This window comes from Anolis carolinensis, chromosome 1 (assembly GCF_035594765.1).
Source record: "Anolis carolinensis isolate JA03-04 chromosome 1, rAnoCar3.1.pri, whole genome shotgun sequence".
In the NCBI taxonomy this organism is placed as follows: domain Eukaryota; kingdom Metazoa; phylum Chordata; class Lepidosauria; order Squamata; family Dactyloidae; genus Anolis; species Anolis carolinensis.
The window spans coordinates 219355802-219379737 of NC_085841.1; the positions used below are offsets into that span (position 1 = coordinate 219355802).

Here is a 23936-nt window from a genome sequence, read left to right on the forward strand (position 1 = left end):
ATCACATCCAGCCAGATGGACCTCATGGATCAAAGTCCCTAGGGCCAGCTTCAACTAATCTGACAGCTATTGCCTTATCCTGGATAGCAACAACCTGGCCATAGTAGTCCGTGCACCAGTAATTTCTGGAGATTGTAATTTATGGGGCTATCCTTGAAGATGAGGCTAAAACAATATCCACTAGCTAGGGAACACTCATGATGCCCTTTTTAAATGGACTTTATTGGTTGACAATACATGCCTGGTCTGAATTCATGGAACTGGCAAGGGCATTTAAAGCCCTAAATGGCTCAGAATGTTGATACTAAGCTAAAGGGGAGCACAATGTTAAGATCTGCTTTTTTTGGGGGGGGAGGGGGGGCTTCTTTGAAGGTATTGACAGAGACCTTCATTACCAAATACCCTCCTTTTGAACGATTGACTGATGACATGTGAAACCTGTGTTTTTTTTAAAGGAAATGGGAGGGGGTCTAAGGTTCTGACTTCAAATGTATACAGATATAAGTCTATAAATTGTTTTTTTAGTTTAGATTATTTTATATAATTTATACTATTTAAATTATTTGGTACTATTTTAGATTATTTTAAATTGCTTTTATATCTGCGATATGGATGGATATAGGAATAGATGTAAACATTTAAATAAAAAAAACTAGAAAATTAGCAAGATTTTTTTCTCTAAAGATGAAGAGTGTTGCACTAGCAATATGATGACAATGTTCTCCAAAACTAAAAAAAATCAAGAGGAAATTATAATTGCCGAAAGAGCATATGTATCTGCAAATAATAAGCATAATTAAAATTGTGAGCATTAAAACGTTAAATAAACAAGTCCTTTTACACATATAAAACATAGGAACTCTTTGAATAACTTGTTTTCTACATTTAAAAAAATACAATGTCCATATAATGTTGAGGGGGGAAGAATACAATAATATTATGGCAAAAAGCTTAACAAAACAAAACACAAAGATAAAAGAACCAAGCAATCAAGGAAACACAGTAAAAAAAACAAAATAAATAGACGTTGTACCTTGAAAATGTGTGCTTTGAGAATATGATGCCCAAGTTCCATTGTCTGCTGACGGTTAAGCTTCCCTTCCTGCCTGGAGAACATGAATGCCAAAAGAGCATGGCCATTCCTAATTGCAGAAGCAGAAAGACCGGATAGAGATCATTTTAAACAAGGTCACAACTCATGTAATTCATTTATCCTACAAAAAAGCTCAAAGAACAAACCACATACTCCTTCCCTTGACCAAACTCTAAACATCAAGATATGTTTATATTTACAAAGACAAAAATATTTAAAGATACATTGATCCCCTTCTCAGCTACACTGATCCGTTCTGGGGCAAAGCAAATGCTGTTCATATAACATTTAAATCTAATTAAGTCATGAGAGGAAAACTCAGGTCTGAATATGCCTGCCAAGGTCATCACATAGCATATCTGGTCTTCATTAAAATGCTGCTGAGGTTGTACTGTAAAACTACAACTTTTTGCAAAACCACATTAACGCTTTCTTGCTTTGGCTCGAATTCAGTATCACACTTACAAATGTGTAAATTGGCATTAAGCATGCATTGGCATTACTGCATTCATGCTCCCTCAGTAGCCATGATCATGTCCCCAAACTACTTTATGGGCATCAGCTGCACCAAAAGAAGGCCTGTTCTGCTGGCAATTGAGGCACTGGTGGACAATGTCTCCACCACCTACCAAGGCTGAACAAGGCCGTGACAAAGATTTGTAAAAGGGGTCTTGCTCCTAACTGTCACAGCATCATGTGCTAATGGGGATGGCGGAAATCATCCTATGCTCGACTGCTGGCAAAATGGTCCATCCTCTCTTAGTGGTAGATGCATGGGAAAGTAGGTATGACAATGTCATTAAGTAGTCAATATAGAATCCAGTCTATTCTTCTTAAACAGTCAGCAAATATATAGCAAGCCCTCTCGCTATTGTTTTAAATGCAGTTTTCTCTTTCCTCTCTCCGTTCTTCTTTCCATGTCCCTCTTCCTCCTTTTTTGGATCATTTTTGAAAGCAACACCGGAATACAACGTGTCATGCAATAGTAATATACAAGCTGAATGTGCAGAAAAGGTTGACTTCTTTTCTGCATCCATGTATCTTTTCTGCACCCATTTTCTATCCATGTATTAGGTAAAAGTAAAGGTTTTCCCCTGACATTAAGTCTAGTTGTGTCCGACTCTGGGGATTGATGCTCATCTTCATTTCTAAGCCGAAGAGCCGACCATATCTGTAAACACCTCCAAGGTCATGAAGCTGGCATGACTGCATGGACAGCCATTATTTTCCCACTGGAGCGACTCACATTTGCATGTTTTCAAACTGCTAGGTTGGCAGAAGCTGGGGCTAACAGTGGGAGCTCACTTCACTCCCCAGATTCTAACCACCGGCCTTTCGGTCAGTAAGTTCAGCAGCTCAGAGGCTTAACCCGCTGTGCCACCAAGGGCTCCTATTCATGTATTAAATGCCTTTTTTAATCCATAAATTAAATTCAATTTAAGAAACCCCAACACATAATACTATCTTAAAGTACTATGTACACTAAAGAATACTGCAGAAACATTGGGGAAACCAGCCCAACTATTGTAAAGCTCAAATACGTGTACACAGAAACAATACCTGTGTGGACTAAATGCATGAAGCTACCTTGAAGAGAGCTAATTTAGAAACTTGATAGAACTTTCACACAAGGAACAAGGTTAATGGTTTTTCTCTGAAACATTATCACCCTCCTAAACTATATATCAAATTGCTTTTGAACCTTGCCTGTGTCTCAAAAGCTCCTTGTTGTGTGTGGCATTAATTGGACTAAAAATAAATCTAAAGGACAGCAGGATGCATCAAATCAACCCAATTGTTCACTAGATAAATGGACTTCCACTGGTGGCCTTGTCCAGAACAAGGCTCCATATTTCCCTATACTCTGGTCATCTATATTTTTTTTGAGAAGGCACAGCTGACAACAAAGATCCAATCCTACTATACAGCTGAGATTTCTACTGAGCAAAGTAACTGCAGTACAATGAAGAGCATCTTTTCAGCAAGCAACATATTGATCTCCTTTCATTAGAGTTTGAATGGGTTCTAATTTTAGAGTGTCATGCTGCAGAAAGACAAACCTCTTTTCAAATTATATGAATGTCAACGCTGACATCAATAATCCCATTGCAGGCCCACTCTCAAATCTATTTACAGGCATCACAAATTAGTGAGGCAGAATCAGAGATACAAGGCACTGAACAAAGAGTCCCACAACTCCTACTCTCTCTGACAATGTCCAAAAGCTCTATCTACCTGAAAGGCTTTGCTGTTAAAAAAGAGGAAGAAGGATGTATCAAACCTTTGTGTTGGATAGATAATTCATACTCTTGTGCTGGCATAATTATATATACAAAGTCATAGAAAGGTAAGCAATTTCATTCTTCCAGAGTGTCCAGTGCCATTAAATCACTTCCATGTATAGTGAAATTTGTATAAAAACTAATTCACTTTTTAGAGTATGCAATTTACAATTTGTGCATCATCCCCAAACCCCATATCTAAAAGCAGTCTTCTTTTATAAGAGCTTGTTCCTTTCTTTTTTTACCATGCAAATGCTATGAGCATTTATAAGTACCAACTATACAGTATGATGCCTCAATTTACCTTGGCTCACATAAAAAGTCAGTGTTTTCACCTTCTGCTCTCCAAACAAGCCATTCCCTGAAGGAAGGATGGCAGAACATTCGTGTTTTGTCTCGCCTTTTTATCAGAAAGCCTGAAAGGCACTCCATCCTCTGCTGGAATTCCTCCCACTGCTGTTCTCCATATATCTGGCCTGCATTAATAGCTTGGAAAATCTGGTCATCTGTCATTGGGTGAAGTGATGCCAGAGCCACATTCAGCACCGGCAAGGATCTTTCAAATGATGAGTTTGTCATGAATTTCATGTTGCACTGAAGCAAATAAAGCTCAGAGAGGGAGACCGGAACCACTTTGTAGCTTGCGCTTTTGATGACCAGGTGGCCCTTCTCAAAGAGGTCTAAGGTCAGCTTTAAGTAGAGATACGATCCCATGCTCCTCATGATCAAGTGATTGCTGACTTTCCCAATAATGGCTGCATCTGCTTTCCCATTGAGGGAGATGTTGTTTATAATATCCTGGCTGGCATTGATCCTGTACTGAATGTATGCATTTAAGTCAGCTTGTATGTCTTTGTTGTCATGGAACTCATCAAGGGAGATGGTAAAGAAAGGGTGGGAGCTGGTTATTTCCTGTTTTATAAAAAGAAAAAGAAAGAGCGGATGTATCAAGAATTTTATAGCAATGTATGAGATTCAAAGATCTATAAATGGAATTTCAGCTTGCAGAAAACAGGAAAGGCACAACAAATTAAAGGCAGTGTGATGATGTAGACTAGACAATGTTTACATTTAGTACCAAAATGGGGTGATAGTACAGATGAGGGTTTGCTGAATACATCAATAAAGCTTTCACTTAGATAAGATAATACATTTTTCTGTACTCTTTCATATCAGAGTATAAATGGAAGAAATCACTTAGCTGGATGCTTTCAGAGCCACTCAGGACTAAAAAGCACAAACAAAATAGCACATGAAGAAAAAGAAAAGTTGTCTAGAACTTCTCTTTTCGGGAACTGTTTTTTCATTTGCAGATTTTACTTTGTTTTTGACAATGGAGTATTTGAGCACATCATCCCTGATGTGGACATTGTAGTGGCACATTTTAATGATAGGAAATATGGACATTGGGTTGTTGTGCATTTTCTGGGCTGTATGGACATATTCTAGAATGTTTCTGGAACATGGCCAAACAGCCCGGAAAAAGCATAACAACTCAGTGATTCCAGCCATGAAAGCCTTCAACAATAATATGGATATTTTTAAATTCATCTTGATACTCTTCTCATGCCTGTAAAACTCCTTCTACAAGGGAAAAGTCCAGGGTTAGGATGTGTTAAGAGCAAAAATGATAGGACAGTCAAGGACCAGAAGAAGGATCCTTACTGAAAACATCTGGTTCAGAGTCACTGTATGACTAGCTCTGGCATATAATTGTTGACCCTTATTGACTAGAGATAGACAGTGGTGTACAGGGTGATATGCTGCCTAATATCCCTTAGATCTCATCGTTCCCATCTGTTGTGGGTCCACACACCAGGCATCGTTCATTTCAGATAAGAAAAATAGGGCTCCAAATTACACAAAAATAGTATTACCCAAAGATTCTACATATAATATGCGGGCCTACTATAAATTAAAACACACATTTATTGGGTTCTGCATGCCAAATGCTTGGATCAAATGCTTATAAACCATTATTAGTCCATGTTAACACAGATCCCCTAAATCAATGGTAACTCATTCATATTCTTATAAATTCAATTGATTTAATGACTTTACTGCATTTGGATGCAAGCAGTAAAAGCTTCTGCTATGAATAGATATTGAACAATGTTTACTCCTGTATATGTATGATTCATAGAAGCACCTGTCATAGCTACATCTCAGCCTCTAGACCACAGCTTTTCAAACATTTAATGTTGGTGACACACGTTTTAGACATGCCTCATTTTATGACACAGACATTCAGTTTTACTAGTAAATCAGAGGTTAATCAACCCCTTACAAGATATATCGACACATACATAAATTGTAATAACAAAATGTACAGAGACACAACGTATCTCATGAAAATTTTCCATTTGTATTTTTTAAAAATATATGACTTGCAAGGTAATAACATTGTGGTTTTTGTAATTTCTCGCTATGTTCTTGTTATGTTTCCAAGGATTTTGTAATTTCTCGTTATGTTTGCACAACACACCTACACACTGTTGATGACTTGCTAATGTGTTGCAGCACACGGTTTGGAAAGTTCTGCTAGGTCACAGTAAAATGTAACTCTTTCTCCTCAGTGCTTTTCAAAATAACTTGTTATTAAAATATTACCTGGAAATTTGTTCTTACAGTCACAATCAGTTTTAGCCAGGGAGGAAATTTGGAAATAATATTTGTGATGAATGAAGAAACAGTATCCCCATAATCAGGCTTGTGAAATTCAGCTTCATTTAAGCCATCTATCAAAATGATGTATTCTTCTTCTGCAATTTTCTGTTCTGGAAGGCAAGAAAGCGAGAAAGCAGTAAAAGGTGAGTAACTTTTTGTACCTATTTTAGACTTTTTCTAGTTAAAAAATGTGAAGATGATGAATTGATTTAATCTGTATACATGAAAGACAGTTTAATCACTAAAGATGTGGTGGCTCCACAAACACATTTCTTCTACCCTCCTCCCAAATAACAACCCCCATCTCCATGGTAAAACTTTATGTACCAACAAAGAATATGGTTAAATACTACTTTATCTTTTAGCCAATAAATTCATTCCGGTATCCCAGGCAGATTTGCCTACCCAAATGTAATGTGGTGCTCTAAAATCCTTACAGGTATTTTGGATTTTTAAAAATTAATTGCTTCCCAGAAGTGCTTGGTCATTTCTCTCACTTAATAGCATTTATATATTTCTACAAGCATATTGGAAATACATACTGAAACAGTATAACCTATAACATCATCATGCACAGATAGATCAATATACTTAACTAAAATCTGATTTCACTCTTGCCATAATCAGAATGCAGATATGGATTACAATATCAATTTACCTTTTATAATTCTTCTGAATACTTGTGAATTACATACTATAAAAGTAATGCAATAGCCAGACATTTTGGCTTGGCTCAAGCAGCTACAGTCCATGAGCAGATGTTATACTCTTATTTTGTAAAGATGGGGTGTACACAGCCATGCAAGCATGCAAACACTTTGAGTTTATAAAGTGCATTACAAGAAGAAAAACTAAGGAAGTATCACTGCAGATTCATAATGAAAAAACAGAAGATACACAAAGATTACCAACAAAAAGAACAAGCTAACCTGTCAGAACATCAGCAAAGCAGCACCCCAGTATTACTAACTCATGTTTACTATTAAATGTCTAGCTTTCCCCAATATTTACATTTGTAATTATCATTGGATATATAATTATGTGTGATAATTTCAATTACAACCCATTATATCAAGATAGATTTTACATTTGTAATTAACACTGCATGTATAAGGATCTATGAAAATTTGTTTTTCAGTCTTTTCAATTATAGGTTGGGCATTGCTGTTTCCAACAGACTGCCAGTGCTTTTGCAGAGCTGTCCACATCATTATTGACCAAACCGCATTTGTCAACACAGCTTTTATTATGGTTCCAATTTGCAAATGGATTCACAGCACTTCTTGAATAATTCATGTTATTACATAGACTATATAGATTGCTGGAAAGTACATCAATAAATGTCTGACATCACAACCTTATACTTCTTTGGTAAAAATCTAGCCCTTTATTATTTATTGGCAACCAATGTTTCAGTTTATTTACCTTTCCTAAAGGTATCCCTCAATATAGATGGATAAATACAAGTTGAGTATCCCTTATCCAAAAAGCTTGGGACTAAAAGTATTTTTGATTTTGAGGGGGTGTGTGAATATTTGCATATTGAGGTATCATGGAGATGAAACCCAAGCCTAAGCACAAAATTCATTAATGTTTCTTCTACATCACATGTGTCAAATGCCCACAAGCCAAATCCGGCCCACCACGTCATTTTATGTGGCTCACAGAGCTTTCAATGTCAGAGCAACATAGTCATATTTATACAGTATTATAATTACAAATGACAATTTGAAGGCAAACATAAGTCTGATCTGACCCTCGGTGAATATGAGTATTGACACTTCTTCTCTACATCTTATACATACAGTTTGAGATTATTTTATGCAATACTTTTTCATGCATGAAACCAAATTTGTGTACCTTGAACTATCAGAAAGCAATGGCCTCACTTAGTCATGCATGTGGATAATGACAGATTTTGGAGTATTTCCAATTTCCAGATAAAGGATGCTCAACTCGTATCAGTTTGAAATATTTCATTTTCTTGGAAGGCTTTCACACTTATTTAACAAAAAAGAAAACACTTTTGCCAGTCTGGAAACAACTCCTCTAGCTACTGCTACACACATTTAACACACATTTTCATGCTGTCATTGAAGTCACCCAAGTAATGAGTTTGACCTACCTTTTCTAAGATTTGCCAACGGTTCCAATACTCCTCTTCTGAATGCTGCCACAGGATCCTGAACACAGGACCTCAGGCTAAGCATGCTTTGTAGGTGTGGTTCCCGTATCAAAAGTTCTCTATATGCTGCTAACTGATGGGAACGGCAGAGGAGAGCGGCAATACTATGTACAAATTCTGGGACAAGGCATGTATAAGTGTTGTCTGCTTGGCAGTAGTGATAGGCAACAACCTTTAAAATCAAAACAGTGTTTAGAAGTCATAGGGAAGCTATCAATGATAACAATAAAAACAATGTGAAGCAAAGTGGAACACATTTCATATAAAATGATACTGCACCCCTCCAGCTACTGATGTTCCATAATGCATCATCTTGCCATGGGCTACTCATAGTTGCAGTCCAATGCCAGGTGGGGTCACACATTTTCCCACTTTTAAGAATGAAAATCAGGAGAATATGTATAGAGAACATCTATGTCTAGCTCTCATAAACCCTTTCTCTCTGGCACTGGGCAACAAGGTGATTTTTATAATCTTCATTACATGTTAGATGGCAGTATTGCACAACTGGATTCTCTCTGCAAAACTAAATGGTTTTCTTGTAATTGTAATATTCTGTTGTAGTATAAGAATGTTACTGACCATCATATCTTAAAAAAAAGGAAAGTCAGCTATAAACATCACCTTATTCCACAATGATAAAATAATTACCCCCCCTCCCAATAACTAACATTTGACATAGGCATGTCTTTCTGCAGCAGACTTCAAACCCAAGTCTATTGGCATATTTCAAGCATGGATCCATTCTATCAGAAACACGTGTACAGTTTTTGGACATTACTAGGACTCAAGAAATATCATCAGTAGTAAAGGTACTAATTTGCCATGGTCAAAAGCACTTAACAATTTAATTTCCTGTTAACACAGAAAGCCTTTGGATATCTATGTCCTTGTAAAACAAATGATTTAACCTCTTGATCTGACAGAATTTCAAATAATATTAATAATAATAATCCCAGGTGACAGTCGCATTGACGAAAAACAACAGGAAAAACTCAGCCGCTATCAGGACCTCAAGATTGAACTTCAAAGACTCTGGCAGAAACCAGTGCAGGTGGTCCCAGTGGTGATGGGCACACTGGGTGCTGTGCCAAAAGATCTCAGCCGGAATTTGAAAACAACAGACATTGACAAAATCACGATCTGCCAACTGCAAAAGGCCACCCTACTGGGATCTGCACGCATCATCCGAAAATACATCACAGAGTCCTAGACACTTGGGAAGTGTTCGACTTGTGATTTTGTGATATGAAATCCAGCATGTCTATCTTGTTTGCTGTGTCATACAATAATAATAATAATAATAATAATAATAATAATAATAATAATAATAATGATAATTATAGCAATGCTAATAATGCTGATAATAATCTTTTTCATGATCTCACTTAATTATTTTAAAGATAAAGTTTTCAATTAATTCAATTTCTGATGGCAACGTAACGCTCATTCTCTCCAAATGGTGGCTAGCAAATTGGGAGTCATTCTGAGGAATTGTTTCCCCCTCTTGGTAGAATGAATTCACTTTCCTTTCACTCTGTTTTCTCTGTCTATACAAGGTGCATGATGGTCCAGTCCCAAGCCTATTTCCCAGGGCCAGATAGTAAATTCTGCCTCTCCTCTGCCTTCCCTACCCCACAAATTGAAGACATATATCTCACAACATATGCACACGTACAGCACCATCCATAATCACATTACTACACTAACAAATTTCCTGCACATAACCAAGGTGTAAGACACTATCTATTTAAAGTAAAAGGTAAAGGTTTCCCCTGACGTTAAGTCCAGTCATGACTCTGGGGGTTGGTGCTCATCTCCATTTCTAAGCCGAAGAGCCAGTGTTGTCCGTAGACTCCTCCAAGGTCATGTGGCCGGCATGACTGCATGGAGCACTGTTACCTTCCCGCCGGAGCGGTACCTATTCATCTACTCACATTGGCATGTTTTCGAACTGCTAGGTTGGCAGGAGCTGGGGCTAACAGCGGTCGCTCATGCCGCCCCCGGGATCTGAACCTGGGACTTTTTGGTCTGCAAGTTCAGCAGCTCAGTGCTTTAACACACTTCACCACCGGGGTTCCTATCTATTTAAAACATAATCCTAAATGCCTTTTCAGGTCCTAACAAGACATTAACTCTGATTAATGCGACTTTTTCCTCCAGCCATGCAAATTACAGCTGCTAGAAGAAACACTTGGCATTGGAATTGGGAAGTGACATTCTCATGAGACATTCTGATGTCTTCAGTGTAGGCTTTGTGCATCTCAAAAACTGCTCCAGAGGGCTGGGAAATCCTCCAGAGCAGGACACCAAAAGCAGCAGGAAGAACGGTAAGAAGGCTTAATTTGCAGTATTGGTATGACATCTTAGGCCATTGGGTTCTTAATTTTGATCAGGAACACAGTAAGGGGGGGGGGGTGTACAGGGAGGATTACATATCTCGTACCCAGCCACAGAAGTTACACACCAGATTGGAGGCTCTCTATGAAACTACCAACCCTTTGTACTTTGGCCACCATACTCTATAGCTTCAATGAGATCAACACAATATGCCATTGGCCTCAACTGGAAAGTTCGACTGATATGAATGTGAAGTCTGAAAATCATAATACACTTGTTAAATATAGGATGCTGCTATAGTGCAGCCTAGAAATCTAAAGGTATCTTTTTTAAAAGTCCATTATAACATCTTTGTGTCTTCTATGTTTTTAACAGACTAACAAAATATCTAATTCAACTACACTACAATCCAGAAAGTTGACAATTAAAAATGAAACTTTTCTTTTACATTTCTATATACAGTAAATTAGACAACTATTGGTGTTCTCTCTTGAAAATTGAAGTGTACCCATAATTAGGACATTAGATTTCACTTTGGTAAACCTAAGGGCCTTTACTCAGAAGGATGTCCCTCCATGTTCTGTAAAGCTTAGTGTCACGTAAACGTAGATCAAGTGCTATTTCCAACTGGTTGGAATTGACTTAAAATATTCTTATTCGATAGAGATCTATATATAACAATGATAGCATTAGGATAGCTCTTACGTAAAAGATTGTACCAAGTAATACATCAATGCCAAAGCAAATCCTCTCCTATTTACAACAGTATGCAAAGCTTTCCTTTTTTCACAATCCTTCTTGCGAAAATAAGTGCATTAGAAAGTCCCTAGTGCAATTTTCTGGTAATTCCCATTTTATATAACCGCTTGATACATCAGTGACGAACACAGTGTAAGCTGCCTAGATAAGATGTTTTATCCTCACTGTTCCCTCTCCCAGATACATTTTGCTTCAGGAAGCTATACTGAATAAACTAATGGTTAGAAAGGGAGGGGTGCAGCAATTTTCTTTCGAATTATGGATCACCATCTGCCAAATTGAGACAAAAAAACGAAAATACACTCCTACAGTTCAAGTCAAACTGCTTTTCCTTGCATGGTCAGGAAGGGGAAAAGGAAAAAAAAACAGGGTAAAGAGAAAGAAAGGAATATGATCTGCCCATATGTCTTCACCAGAACTATGTAGTCTCTTCTCGTTATTTGCTTACAACAAAACAATCAAATGAATTACAAGATTTTCTAATGTTAAAAAAAAGAATGCACATAGGCTTAACCTGAAATTTCCTGTTTCTAAATACGTTCGGCCCTCCACATTGGTGGATTTGACTTTTGCAGATTTGCTTATTATGTGAATTTGATTAAAGTGTTTTCTCTAGAATGACCAACAAGACTCTATTGACAACTTCCACTGGAGGTCTTGGAGTCATGCCGGAATACCTAATGATTCCTTGAGAATGCATCTCTGTAGGAATCTCTAAGCGTGGTTTTACACTGACATTTTATCCCAGAGCCAATTTGGCATGGTTTTTATCACTGGCCCACAGGTACTACAGAGGCGCTAAACTTGGCTACTGCAGAAGCGCCATCAGCACTGAACTTAGTTCAGCACTACAGGAGGATCACCGTTATTGTCCCTTTCTGTTATCATCACACTAGCGGCCACTGGGTGGGAAATGACTAGTGGCCACTGTTTGTCATCTGAAGTGCTGTCAACCAGAGCACCAGAGTTGTACTGGGGGAGGGGGGGGGGAGAAATAATTGCCCCCTCCTTCCCCCTTCTCAAATTGTCCTTGCACCCTGACTGACATCACTACAGGCAACAACCAAGTACCAGTAGCCATTTTGTTCCTTGTGATTGCCACTATGATGAGAACAGAATGGAAACGCTAAGTGCCATCCTGTGTCCTGGGGCTGCCGAACAGAATGGTATTAGAACTGGGTTACTTGTTTACATGGTTCCAGGGTCCAAATTTGCTTCTGAGTTTCAGAGAAACTCTGGAGTAACCCACAACTTTAGTTAATGTGGTTCAAGGTCAAGTTAATCTGAATCAGCTCTGTGCATTACGCAGTCACCACAGAAATTATTCTCTTCACTTCCAGATAAAGTGGCCAGGTAGATGCTAGGTCTACCTAGGTCTTCCAGAACAATTCTGTGGTCAAGCTCTGGTGGAAACTGACCAGGAGGACCTAGAAATTTCTAGAGGAGTGTTATCCCAGGTCAAAATATTAGGTTTTCGATATGCACTTTTACATTTCCACAGGGTCCTGTGCTCCAAACCCCAACAAATGTGGAGGACTGATTATAGACACTGATTTCTTAATTCTTTCAAGTAGAATATTTGCAGCCCTGAACAACTACAACTACAACAATGTAATATTTTGGCCTAACTGTGAAAGAGCTGTTCAATATAAGAGTGTTACCTTTGAAGCAAGACGTCTAACTGATTCTTCCATTTGGTTCTGATGTTCCTGAGCAGGAGGGCAGTTCAAGGATTTGATGGTACTGATACCAGCTGAGGGAACAACAGAAGTGGGCAGCTGGCTGAGTGGGATCTCTTGACAGGGGTCATTGGCTGTGGGGAAAAAGGCAGGCAGAAACTAGAGTTATAAGTAGTGACACTCATTTTGTGGTATAAATTATGTATCTGTAAGGTTGGAGATGTTTAGTCTTCTACAGAAAACTAAACATTATTTGAACTCCCCCGCCTGTCCTCATGTGTTACCAGTTATGACTTCATTTGTGTAGCTGCACATGTTCATCCCTCTACTTTGAAGATTTGCTGCACTAATTCAGTGGTGCTGTTAAGAGCATACATTCAAATCAAAAACAGAAAGCTGGAGACAATTTAAATTCCCTTCTAATAATAGACACACTCCTCAAATGAACCCCAAAGCTGCATTTCACTTGATCACAAAATCCTAGTGTATATAATACGATATATGTATTTCCTGAGCCAACCATTCATCACCAACATATTTTGGTGTGGATAAAGTCTCCTTCTTTCCAGCTATCTCTGTCTCACGCACACAGCTTTCTCTCCAATATTGCTCAGTTTCAGCTATGTTAATTTGTGTACAACTGATATAATTTTTATTTTCTTTACAAAATTTTAGACATCACCATATTTAGCCATTTGCAGTAGCATTCCAGAAAGGCCACAATTTTTGAAAACATGCCCACCAGTTCAGAGATTCAGTGAATCTCAGCTCATAAAGAGTAATCGGCATAAGCCTCAAATTCACAAAGAAAAAGAGTGCAAGAAAAGGAAAATATAGGTCTGATCTTTAGACAAATTAGTTAAAGGCAACTTTCTGGTTCTGTAGTATCTTCTTCCCACGAAGGCATCATCTACATTGCCATATAATGTAGTTTAAAACTGTAGTTTGAAAGTATTAAATGGTCAGTTTAGACTCCTATAATGCAGTTTAACAGTGGTGTAGTGGATTAAAGCCTTGTGAATTGAAGGTTAGGTTGCTGACCTGAAGGCTGCCAGGTTCGAATCCAACCCGGGGAGAGTGCGGATGAGTCCCCAATCAGCTCCAGCTCCATGTGGGGACATGAGAGAAGCCTTCCACAAGGATGGTAAAAACATCAAAACATCCAGGTGTCCCCTGGGCAACGTCGTTGCAGACGGCCAATTCTCTCACACCAGAATCGACTTGCAGTTTCTCAAGTCGCTCCTGATGAAAAAACGGACCATATAATGCAGTTTGAAACAGTATAATATGGCTGTGTAGATGGGGCCTAAGGCTTTTGCAAGGTTTAGAATACGCTGGCTGAAGAAGAGGGACGATCTCTAAAAACCAAACCACGGCATCTTCTGCGAATTGAGCCAAATTACAGGTGTTCCTACTCTCTCCTTGCTCAGCAGGGTCCCCAAATACTTTTTAGCAAATGAAGAGATGTCAGGGTGAAAACAGGGCAGCAAGCTGCTAGCCATTTTGTAGGCTTTTCTCTTGATCCAACTTTGTATGACAGCAAGTATGCATTGCAAAGAAGCATAGCTCCAAACCATACTTTATGGCCCGTATAAGAAATAAATCTGGACAATTTACAGTTTCTATCAAGCCATCTGCCTAGTCAAAGAAGCAAAATGAATGAACAAATAACATCTTGAATGTGTTCAATGATTGGTAGGAGAGCAAGTAGATTACCTCCTCTCTTCACTATTTAATTCCCCTATTAACCCACTTCTTATTTTTAAGTGGACATGATTCCTACTTCACCGAATTCTACTTTAATTCCTTATCATATCAGCCTTTTTTTTTTTAATCCAGAGACACTTGGCCATAGTTTCCACTGAAAACATTATTTCTTCCTATCCTCAGCACAGCATTTCTTTGAAAGCAATAGAAAGCTCCTGCTGGCATTAGCCTTCCAAGGCAGTCTGCACAATTGAGATGCCACCATTATCTGATAATGGCGACAGGCAAGAGTTAATACATCAAACAGGATCTGGGTTTGACCTGGACACACTTTCTGCTTTGCTGCTGCCTCCTAGAAATGTTGCTCTCCAATTCTTTCAGCTAATATACGACCCAAGAGAATAGCATGCTGTGCAGTAAACTAAATAATTGCCCCAATGAATACTCCCTCCTGCTGGGCTATGAGTGTAATTTTCCTCAGAGTTTACTTTTTGAAGACAGATTAAGCTTACTGATTGGTCAGGTTTTTACCAAGACATTCGACACTATACTTATTGTTTAACATGGTGAAAAAAAGTACATCCCAAGAACAGTAAAAGGCATCCACAAAAATGGCAGAAACTTTCTCAGCATTCCTTTAATGAAGGGCCAGAGCAATAAATAGTAAGAAACTAAGGAACAAAACGAGAGGATATCTTAATACTATAATATAGAATTTCTCCCCACACATACAATACATACTGTAAAGGAAATATTCTGACAATACTACACCAGGTAAATCAAGTTGTTAAATTAAATCTCACCATTTAAATAAGTGGTGTCCAACTTTGGTCCCCCAACTCCCCCAACTTTGGGGACTCCAACTCCCAAAGCCCTGGTCAGCTTGTGCAACTGTCAGGAATTCTGGGAGCTGAAGTCCAAAACACCTGGAGAACCAAAGGTTGGACACAACCAATCTAAATGACCAATACAACAACTTAAAATAGAAGATACAGTTTACACAGAAAGATACAGAAGTTATGGAACCTTCAAAACGGAGCTAATTTCATAATGAGGCCTCAAATTCTTTCTCACACCCCACAAGACATCAGCCTCCCCACCTTCCGATCTTGTTTCTAGCAAATGCTTCCAATGAATCAGGTGTGAGTTCATAAGATGATCATGGATTGTAAGGGGTGAGGGGGAGCTAACAAAGAAAGCATCCATGGCAGAAAGGAGGAAGGGTGCTATTATGATCCCAAAAAGTGGAGATTGTTTCCAAAGGATAACAATTTTTTAAAAAAATTTGAAAAATGAGTTATAGATGGCAGCACGTTGTTGGCGAGGAGTAGAATATTATGAGCAGATCAAAATCACTTTGGTACAGGACTTGAAAAATGGCATTTTATAGCAAAATAATGCATATCCTCAGCACATTCTTTTGATATCTGTAAAATTTGTTCAAATGGATTTCGGACTTTTTGGAAACCAACTCTACAAAATGTAAATACAGTACGTTTTGACTTCAATTAATAAGAAATAAAAGACTGTTCTAACATACTTTTGGGAGGAGAGTTGGAGCTGGTGGAAGCAATTTGTCTCATGCGACTTCCATGGCAGCTAAGTGCCACAAGCTTGGAAATAATTGCAGTCTTCCCAAATCCCACATTTCCAACGACAACGGCTCCCCTGGTTTCTGCCTGCTCTGTATTCTTCAACTTTTCCTCTATGGCTTGAAACAGCCAGTCTCTTCCGACAAACACAGAGTCCGTTGTTATGCTTGGCACTTCGAACAATAGTGGCTTTAGCAAAATGTCTTGAGGCTTATAAGGGACAAAACGTGCTGAGAAAGGGGAAAGAATGTGTTAGAGGACCATATTTTAAGCAATGAAAAATCAATTTAAGGCAAAAGAACTGAAACATGATAAGACAAAACCGATCTGCTCTGAACATTCATTATTAACATGGCCTAGAACCAAAACTATGTCAGAATAGAAAATGTGTATTTTTACTTCAGGTCAGCTTCCCCACTTCAAAGCGGCTTCTCTGCTCAAGATCTAAACAAACAATGTTATAACTGTATGTTTGTTTTTTAAAACTTTAACAGAGATTTGGACACATACACATGCTTCTGAATATATGAAATCATAACATCCAAGTTCAGCAGGCCTAACTCTCAAGATTTTAAGGTCAAAAAAGAGTTTTGAGAATACCCTTTTAAGCAACTAAATAAGACATACATGTGTAGTCTACTATTTTAAATATATACCGTAAATAGAATATAGCTGTTCTGAATACAAATTTTAGATCTATACTCTTCCCTGTGCCAAACATTTAGACATATGTGGAACTCACTACTCAGTGTAATTTGGTCAATACAGAAGAGAAATGTGGATTTGCTTTTTGTCACCCATCCCATCCTCACCTCATGTCCCGATGCTGTATGACCCTGAATCTACACACTAGTAATCCAGAAGAACCAAAAACCTACAACAGATCTTCAAGCATCTCTGTGGCAATACCCTGCCCACATTATCAGTGTGTCATGGTTGCCGCTCTCCCACAACTTCATCTTCTCTGGCTCTAGAGCTACGAGGCAAGTAACCAAACTGCCCCATCTTATGTGATTTTGGAAATTCAACTTTTATTGTGGCAATTGCAGAATAACAGTGGTGTAAACACTGAGGAAAGACTGTTAAGCTGTACACACAAAATATCCTAGATTTAGTCCAATTTAGTCCAATTGTAAATTGGAAAGACTGAACCTTGGTAAAGCTGCCACTGCCACTGCAAGTAAGTTAAAGCCTCATTCAGCAGTTATGGGGCTATTTTTCCACTTGTTCTGTCCTAAGAATCCTGGGATTTGCAATGTACATTTGCATTTAGAAATCTCAGCCAGAGCACTCTAATGCCCCCAAAATATGAAATCCGGGATCTCATAGGATGGAATAATGGCAATTAAAATGGAATAACATCAATATATAGTGTAAATGTACTCCAGTGGCAAGACTCAGTAGAAGGCACCTCTCTTTCTAGCACTTATGTGTGTGCTCACATTCAGTTCTGTAGCTGAAGATATTTTGCACAACAGTCACCACAGCTCTTTGAGGTCAAGTCCAATGTCTTCCTTATTTACTATTAATGTGACAGACTGCTACTGGGTTTCTATGGCTACTCATAAACACGTGAGAAGCATGCTAAGCAAAGCCCACCCATGCAATATCTAAACACTTAACAAGCATTAAAAACATTGAAATTTCAACAATAGTTGGAAAATAAAATCATTGAACTGTTTTTATCACCAAATGCAATTTATATAAAGAGCCTGATTTGATGAGTCTAAATTGTTAATACCATCCTTTTGGTATGAATCCTTGAATTTCTGAAAAGGGGAGAAACTGTCATACTGGTGCATATTTTGTTATGGAGAGGCGACTTGCTAATTAAATTGCTTAGTGACAGGTTCTGCACAGATCACTTTTGATCTTATTCTCTCACTGTTCTATACTGGTATTGCCTTTGACCCTTCCTGTTTGATCTATTCTGTAAGAGTTTTCTTCTTTAGTCATCACAGAAACCTTTTAAGCAGGTGTGAAGTACTGTTCCCGCGAGACCTCCATTTAGGGATACATCTATGCAGGGATAACTGGAGAGGATGGGTCTCAAATTCTGGTTAGTTCAGGACAGTAGATACAAAGCAGAACAAACTCCAAAAGGAAACACCTCTCTTTAATCCAGATGCAAGTAGAGAAGTCCCCTGAATGAGAAATACTACAACTAGGGATGGAGAATTTCCTAATATTCCTGCAGTCAATGTTTGAAAAATCTCATATATACTTTGCATCTTGAATAGAAAGAAAAAAATTGCAAGAATTCATACCAACATGAACTGAAAGAAAATCTTGAATGACAATAAATGAATGTTTTGAGATTCCACTGAGAAAAGAGTTCCTAGATCCAGGCGTATACGTGAAAAAGGAAAAAATAATATTTAGATTTTTTTTCTTTAAACAAATTGTATTTCTGAACATTCTTACTCGTAATACAAAAAGAATGCAAATAAGAGTGGAATCCTAACATGGCCAATGCTTTTTAAAGCACAATTTAATTTATAATTTGTAATTTACCTTTCATTTCTTGTTGAACTCTCCCTCCAGCAGTATTGTGCCAAGGTAAACGAATTGAGGTCCGCAATGGGGTGTTTCTCTGGCCATCCAAATAACTCAGGTCTTCCAGCTTGGTGGAACTCGTTGCTGTAAAAATAACATTAAGTGATCAGACTGATGGACTATGGAGTTCAGAAATTACGTCTAGCATAAGGTGGGTTAATCACAGCTATATAAACATGGAGCAAGACATAAACGGAAGACCCTCCATTTGCTGTTACAACTTGAGATGTGGTTCCATCACATCTGAAGAAAAATAGATCTGCAGAAAGTGGATTACTGTGCGGACACATCTGTTGTCTCTTTACCACTGTTGGTTCCTTTCATTTAATAAAGTGACTTTCAGTGAAATTCTGTACAATTGTCATCTTTCAGATTCGGCTCTTTGTGTACACTAGCATGCATAGGCTTAGATGCATTTCTGCTGACACAATGTAACCCCTAATTAACATATTTCCACTGTTCATTCACATTTTCCTGGGCAGAAACATAGACAGGAGAAACAGAGCCAGAGAAGAAAAGGAGTGGGGGGGGGGGGAAATAGTAACAGAAGCAGGTAGTAGAAGAAAAAGCAGGAGCAGCAAAAATAGGAGGAGGAGGAGAAGAAGCAAAAGAAGGAGAAAAAGGGGAGGAGCAGCAGAAACCAGCAGCAGCAGCACCGTATTTTTAGACTATCAAAATGGGCAAAGCATTAGAACATTATGAGCAGGAAGCTAAAACATAGTATGACATGACTGTCCATAGATACACTCATGGAAAAAGCAGCTTATCACAATGAGGCTGCTACAGAGCTGTACGAAAAAATGAAAATCCGATCAAGTTATACCATATTAGTATAGTAGTATATCAATTTATATCCCACTTTCTTCTCATAGGACCGTATCACATTAGGAAATACTCCGTATCCGGGACTGTTTGAAAATGATTTTGAGTGGATTCCATCACATGACATTTGCCCCATCCCATCAGTAATCCATTTGAATCCGTCTGCAAAGCATCACAAAAATGGATGATTTTTAAACAGAATTCTAACTGTGTTTTTTGAAATGCCATGGATTCTTCCATTGCTAAAATGCTGTTTTGTGTGTGATATGAAAATCTGTATGCATCCCATCAGCAATGATACTTTTTAAAAGGTAAACAGATTATATCCCAATGTTATATGTTCCTTGAAGGAGACACATAAGCACAAGAACCCATTCAACTACCCATGATGTGCCAAGACATACCATTCTACCTTTAGACTTTTTAGAATCAAAGCAAACTAGAAAGTGCTCTGGTGCCATGACATTACAAACATAGTGTAACAACAACAAAAACTATCTTAAAATTGTACCTTCACAGCACACTTGGTGTTTTAGCAGCCCAGTGACTTCAACCAACAATTTATTACGGTCTATGACCAGCATATATAAGAACGGGCACAGGTGCCCGAAATAGGGGAATCGCAGTTCCCAAATAAAAACGTATTATAAGAGAAACAGATTAAAAACAGACTATGCTTATAGTTTAAAGAGCAGGGGCGGCTTATAGTAAGTATCAAACCACTGGGAGGCTCTAAAGCAGGATGGAGGGGGCATTTGCAGCATTTCAGTTATAACAAATAGCTCTGGCTGCATTCCCGGTAGATAGCTGCTCAGTGAATTTGAAAAACTTGAGCTTCAAGCAGCAAGGAGTTAGTTAACAATTAAATTACTACTTTTTAATGTGTCAGTCATTACTTTCCATGGTCCTAAAATTCTAATTGGTGATTGTACTTCAATTTTCTGTTAATTCTTCAAAATACAAAGTAGTCAAAACGCTCTCCAGTGCACAACGGACATCATGACCACATGAACAAAAGCATTCTACACTGGGAAATAATTCCATGCATGGAAACACCGTAAAGCGTATATAACGTTCTCTTCCTAAAGAATAACAGACAATTTTGAAATATCCTACTTCCACCATAGGACTAGCTGGCCCAAAGTACCATTCTTTGAATTAAATGTGGTCCTTCATGGTTCATGATTTTTAATATTAAAAAATTATCAAGAAAGATTTAAAACTAGCGATTTACCATTGGGTGGCACATGAGAGAAGAAGCATATACTGATTCCTTTTTTACAGCCAGTTTGGCAGTCAAATTATTTTTTAAAGCTTCAGTATTTCCCTGTCGAAACACAGCAAGGTAGCTCAGATGAATCTTCTGCCCCAATGATTTCATTCAGAGTTATTGACAGTCCAAAATCTTACAGGCAGACACTGTGTGCAGTACTTTCACAGCATCAAACACATCAACAATCACTCATTAACGGTAGGATTCTCAGCTTTTCTGTTTGCAAAGATACATACGTGTCCAACCGTAAAAGCTTTTAGGAAATTGTGAAATACACTGGAAGTAAATTGGACATCCTCAGAATTAAGTAAGAAGAAAAACTACTTGAAAAGAAGTCAAGAAAGTGGTCATGATCCCAAGTTCATGGGTAGGAGGGAACTGTACTAAAATCAGAAGTTTATGAATACTTTTCAAGGCAACACTGAAAACGTAGCTTGTCTTTACTGCACAATGCAGTGGAAAACTGAAAGAAATCAATTGACAATGGCTAAACTAGGAACATCTGCAAATATTAAATTGATTACAAGGCTGAAATTCTACACATTTACAAATACTTTCATAATAAGCAGAATCATTGATAACAGGAGGGGTTTTATAAAGGAGAACTATCCACACTATGTATCTTTTACGTTCAGGGGGTTGATTGCAATGACTTGGAGTCTCAAAGGCACACAAAAATTAGTTTTTCAATCCATTTTCTGGCCACTACAAACTCTCCAGCAGCTTTCCAATGAAATCAGCACCAAGATACATCATATATGTTGGTGTCTGATAAATTCATAATTTTCCAGAAAACAAAAATGTAGTGCATCTATGTTAAAAAAAAAAGTATTTTAATATAAAAACAGCAGGGTCATAAGTTCATACATTTAAGAGGCACTCCACAATTTGTATAAAGACAGATACCAAACTCCTTAGACCATTCCAAGACCACCCTGGCACAAAATCTGGTTCCTTATGGAAAAGGCTAATTCCAGCATTAAGCCATCAGTAAATATTTACATGAACCAAGTGCTTTTTTTAAAAATCTGAAGAAGACCTTTCCTCCAAATGTTCTTCTTATTAGGGCTTTGAGGGGGGGAAAATCTGATATGTATTATATTCCAAACAGCTTTTAAACTTACTCCATGCTGCCAAAACACAAATTAGTGATACATAAGAAGTTAAAAACAAAGGAAAGAAAATGGGACAGAGCTGGTCTACTTAGAAACTTAGAAAATGGAGCATGGTTTAAGTTATGCCAGTAACCGAACACAGAATGACATTAGTAAACTTTCCTATTCCACTGCAGATAAAAAGCTTAGGAATATATCAGATCAAAATAAGGGGTCATTGTATCATTTGTCATTTTATGTCTGTGCTCAGGAACACAGGATTCAGGCTAAGATTGTGCACATTCAGAATGGTACTCAAATCTCATTAAAGCTTTCTGGGCTGGTTCCCACTTGTCCCCATTTGTATGCAGGAAGTAGTGCATGAACCTAAAGTAAAATCGTAGCTAGTTTAACATGAATATACCAATTCCCTCCATGGCAGGAGCTCCAAAAGGGAATGTCATGATCACAGGAATATATCTCACCTATTTCAACCATCTCTCAGTTTTCATCAATTATGTGGAAAGTTTTTGATCAAACATACATAGTTAAGCCCACTTTTCTGTTACTCTTAAATGGAACATTTTGCTAATTCCCTCATTAGTTTTAATGAGAACAGTTTATAGCCAAATGTTCTCTGCAAAGTATCTGTCCTCTAGGATCTCAGGCTCCCTGTCTCTTTGGCCACAATTTCTAAAGTAATTATTTCTCAGATTTCAATAAGTAACAAAAATTGCTTATATATAACCACGAAACTCATTACACCCTTATCTCCCCTCTTCCTGGCATAGCCAGTGCTGGTAAGAAAAACCACTAACACAGTTAATCTTGATATAATTATCAGGAACGCTCATCTAAATGTCAATGTCTACTTTGCAACTAATGTATTTCTTCAATTCTAAGACACCACGGATTGTAAGATGCACACTAATTTCAGTAGCATCAACAGAAGGAAGCTATCTATATAAAATAGCCCATGCAAATGTCACACATTTGTTTTATTATGGAGGGGAAAGTGTGTCTTAGAATAAAAGAAAAACAGTATGCCGTATATATGCAGCTCGGCCTACGAGCCCACACAGTCACCCTGGCGAGCCCTGGGGTCGCTAGAAGAGGCCCTACTCTTGGTCCCACTACCTTCATAAGTGCAATTGGTGGGAACGAGAGAGAGGGCCTTTTCGGTGGTGGCCCTGCGGCTCTGGAACTTCCTCTCTAAAGAGGTTAGAACAGTGGCCCCTCCCTGCTTGCATTTCGGAAACAATAATAATAATAATAATAAAACTTTATTTATATACCACCCTATCTCCCGGATGGAACTCAGGGCAGTTTACAGTCATAAAAGCAACACAAACATTACATAACAACATAATACACATTATTAAACAAAGTAAAATAATACAATTATAACAATAAATCACACTTACATGACCAGATCAAGGGGACGGGAACCATAAACCCAATATATTAAAATGTATCATTTTAGGCTAGGGAAATCTTGTGCAATATATTCAGGCTCAGAAATCGGCGGTAGTCCAATGTAATTACTCAAAAACAAGTTAAAACCTTCCTATGGAAGTAGGCCTTCCCTGAAGAAGACCAGTAGGCAGATATTTGCCTGTGATGTGCAATGTGTGAAATATATAGCGGACCTTCGATAATGCTCTTGTGTTTACAGACTAAAGGAATTGGATCTTACCGGAGTTTTTGATTTTATGTTTCATGTTAGTCGTTCTATGGGTTCGGATTTTATAATTGTTATAATTTGTTAATTTTATACATGCTGTGATGTATGACTGTATTTTATGTTATGTAACTGGTTTTGATTTTATATGCTTTATGCCATTTTTGAGTCCCTCTCTGGGAGGAAAGGAGAATAAATATAAATAA

General features: G+C 37.9%; 1 protein-coding gene across 4 annotated transcripts in view; it reads right to left on the bottom strand.

Annotated features, from left to right (window-relative positions):
* Positions 1-23936, bottom strand: part of tanc1 (tetratricopeptide repeat, ankyrin repeat and coiled-coil containing 1) — a 178108-nt gene that overhangs the window by 21716 nt on the left and 132456 nt on the right. For all 4 annotated transcript variants that reach the window (XM_062970504.1, XM_062970443.1, XM_062970477.1 and 1 more), the window contains 7 exons: positions 18819-18944; positions 16253-16534; positions 12988-13139; positions 8168-8399; positions 5986-6152; positions 3680-4287; positions 1034-1142 (listed from right to left, as the gene is read on the bottom strand). In XM_062970504.1, the coding sequence (XP_062826574.1) occupies positions 1034-1142; positions 3680-4287; positions 5986-6152; positions 8168-8399; positions 12988-13139; positions 16253-16534; positions 18819-18944 (1676 nt within the window). The remainder of the gene's footprint in view (positions 1-1033; positions 1143-3679; positions 4288-5985; positions 6153-8167; positions 8400-12987; positions 13140-16252; positions 16535-18818; positions 18945-23936) is intronic.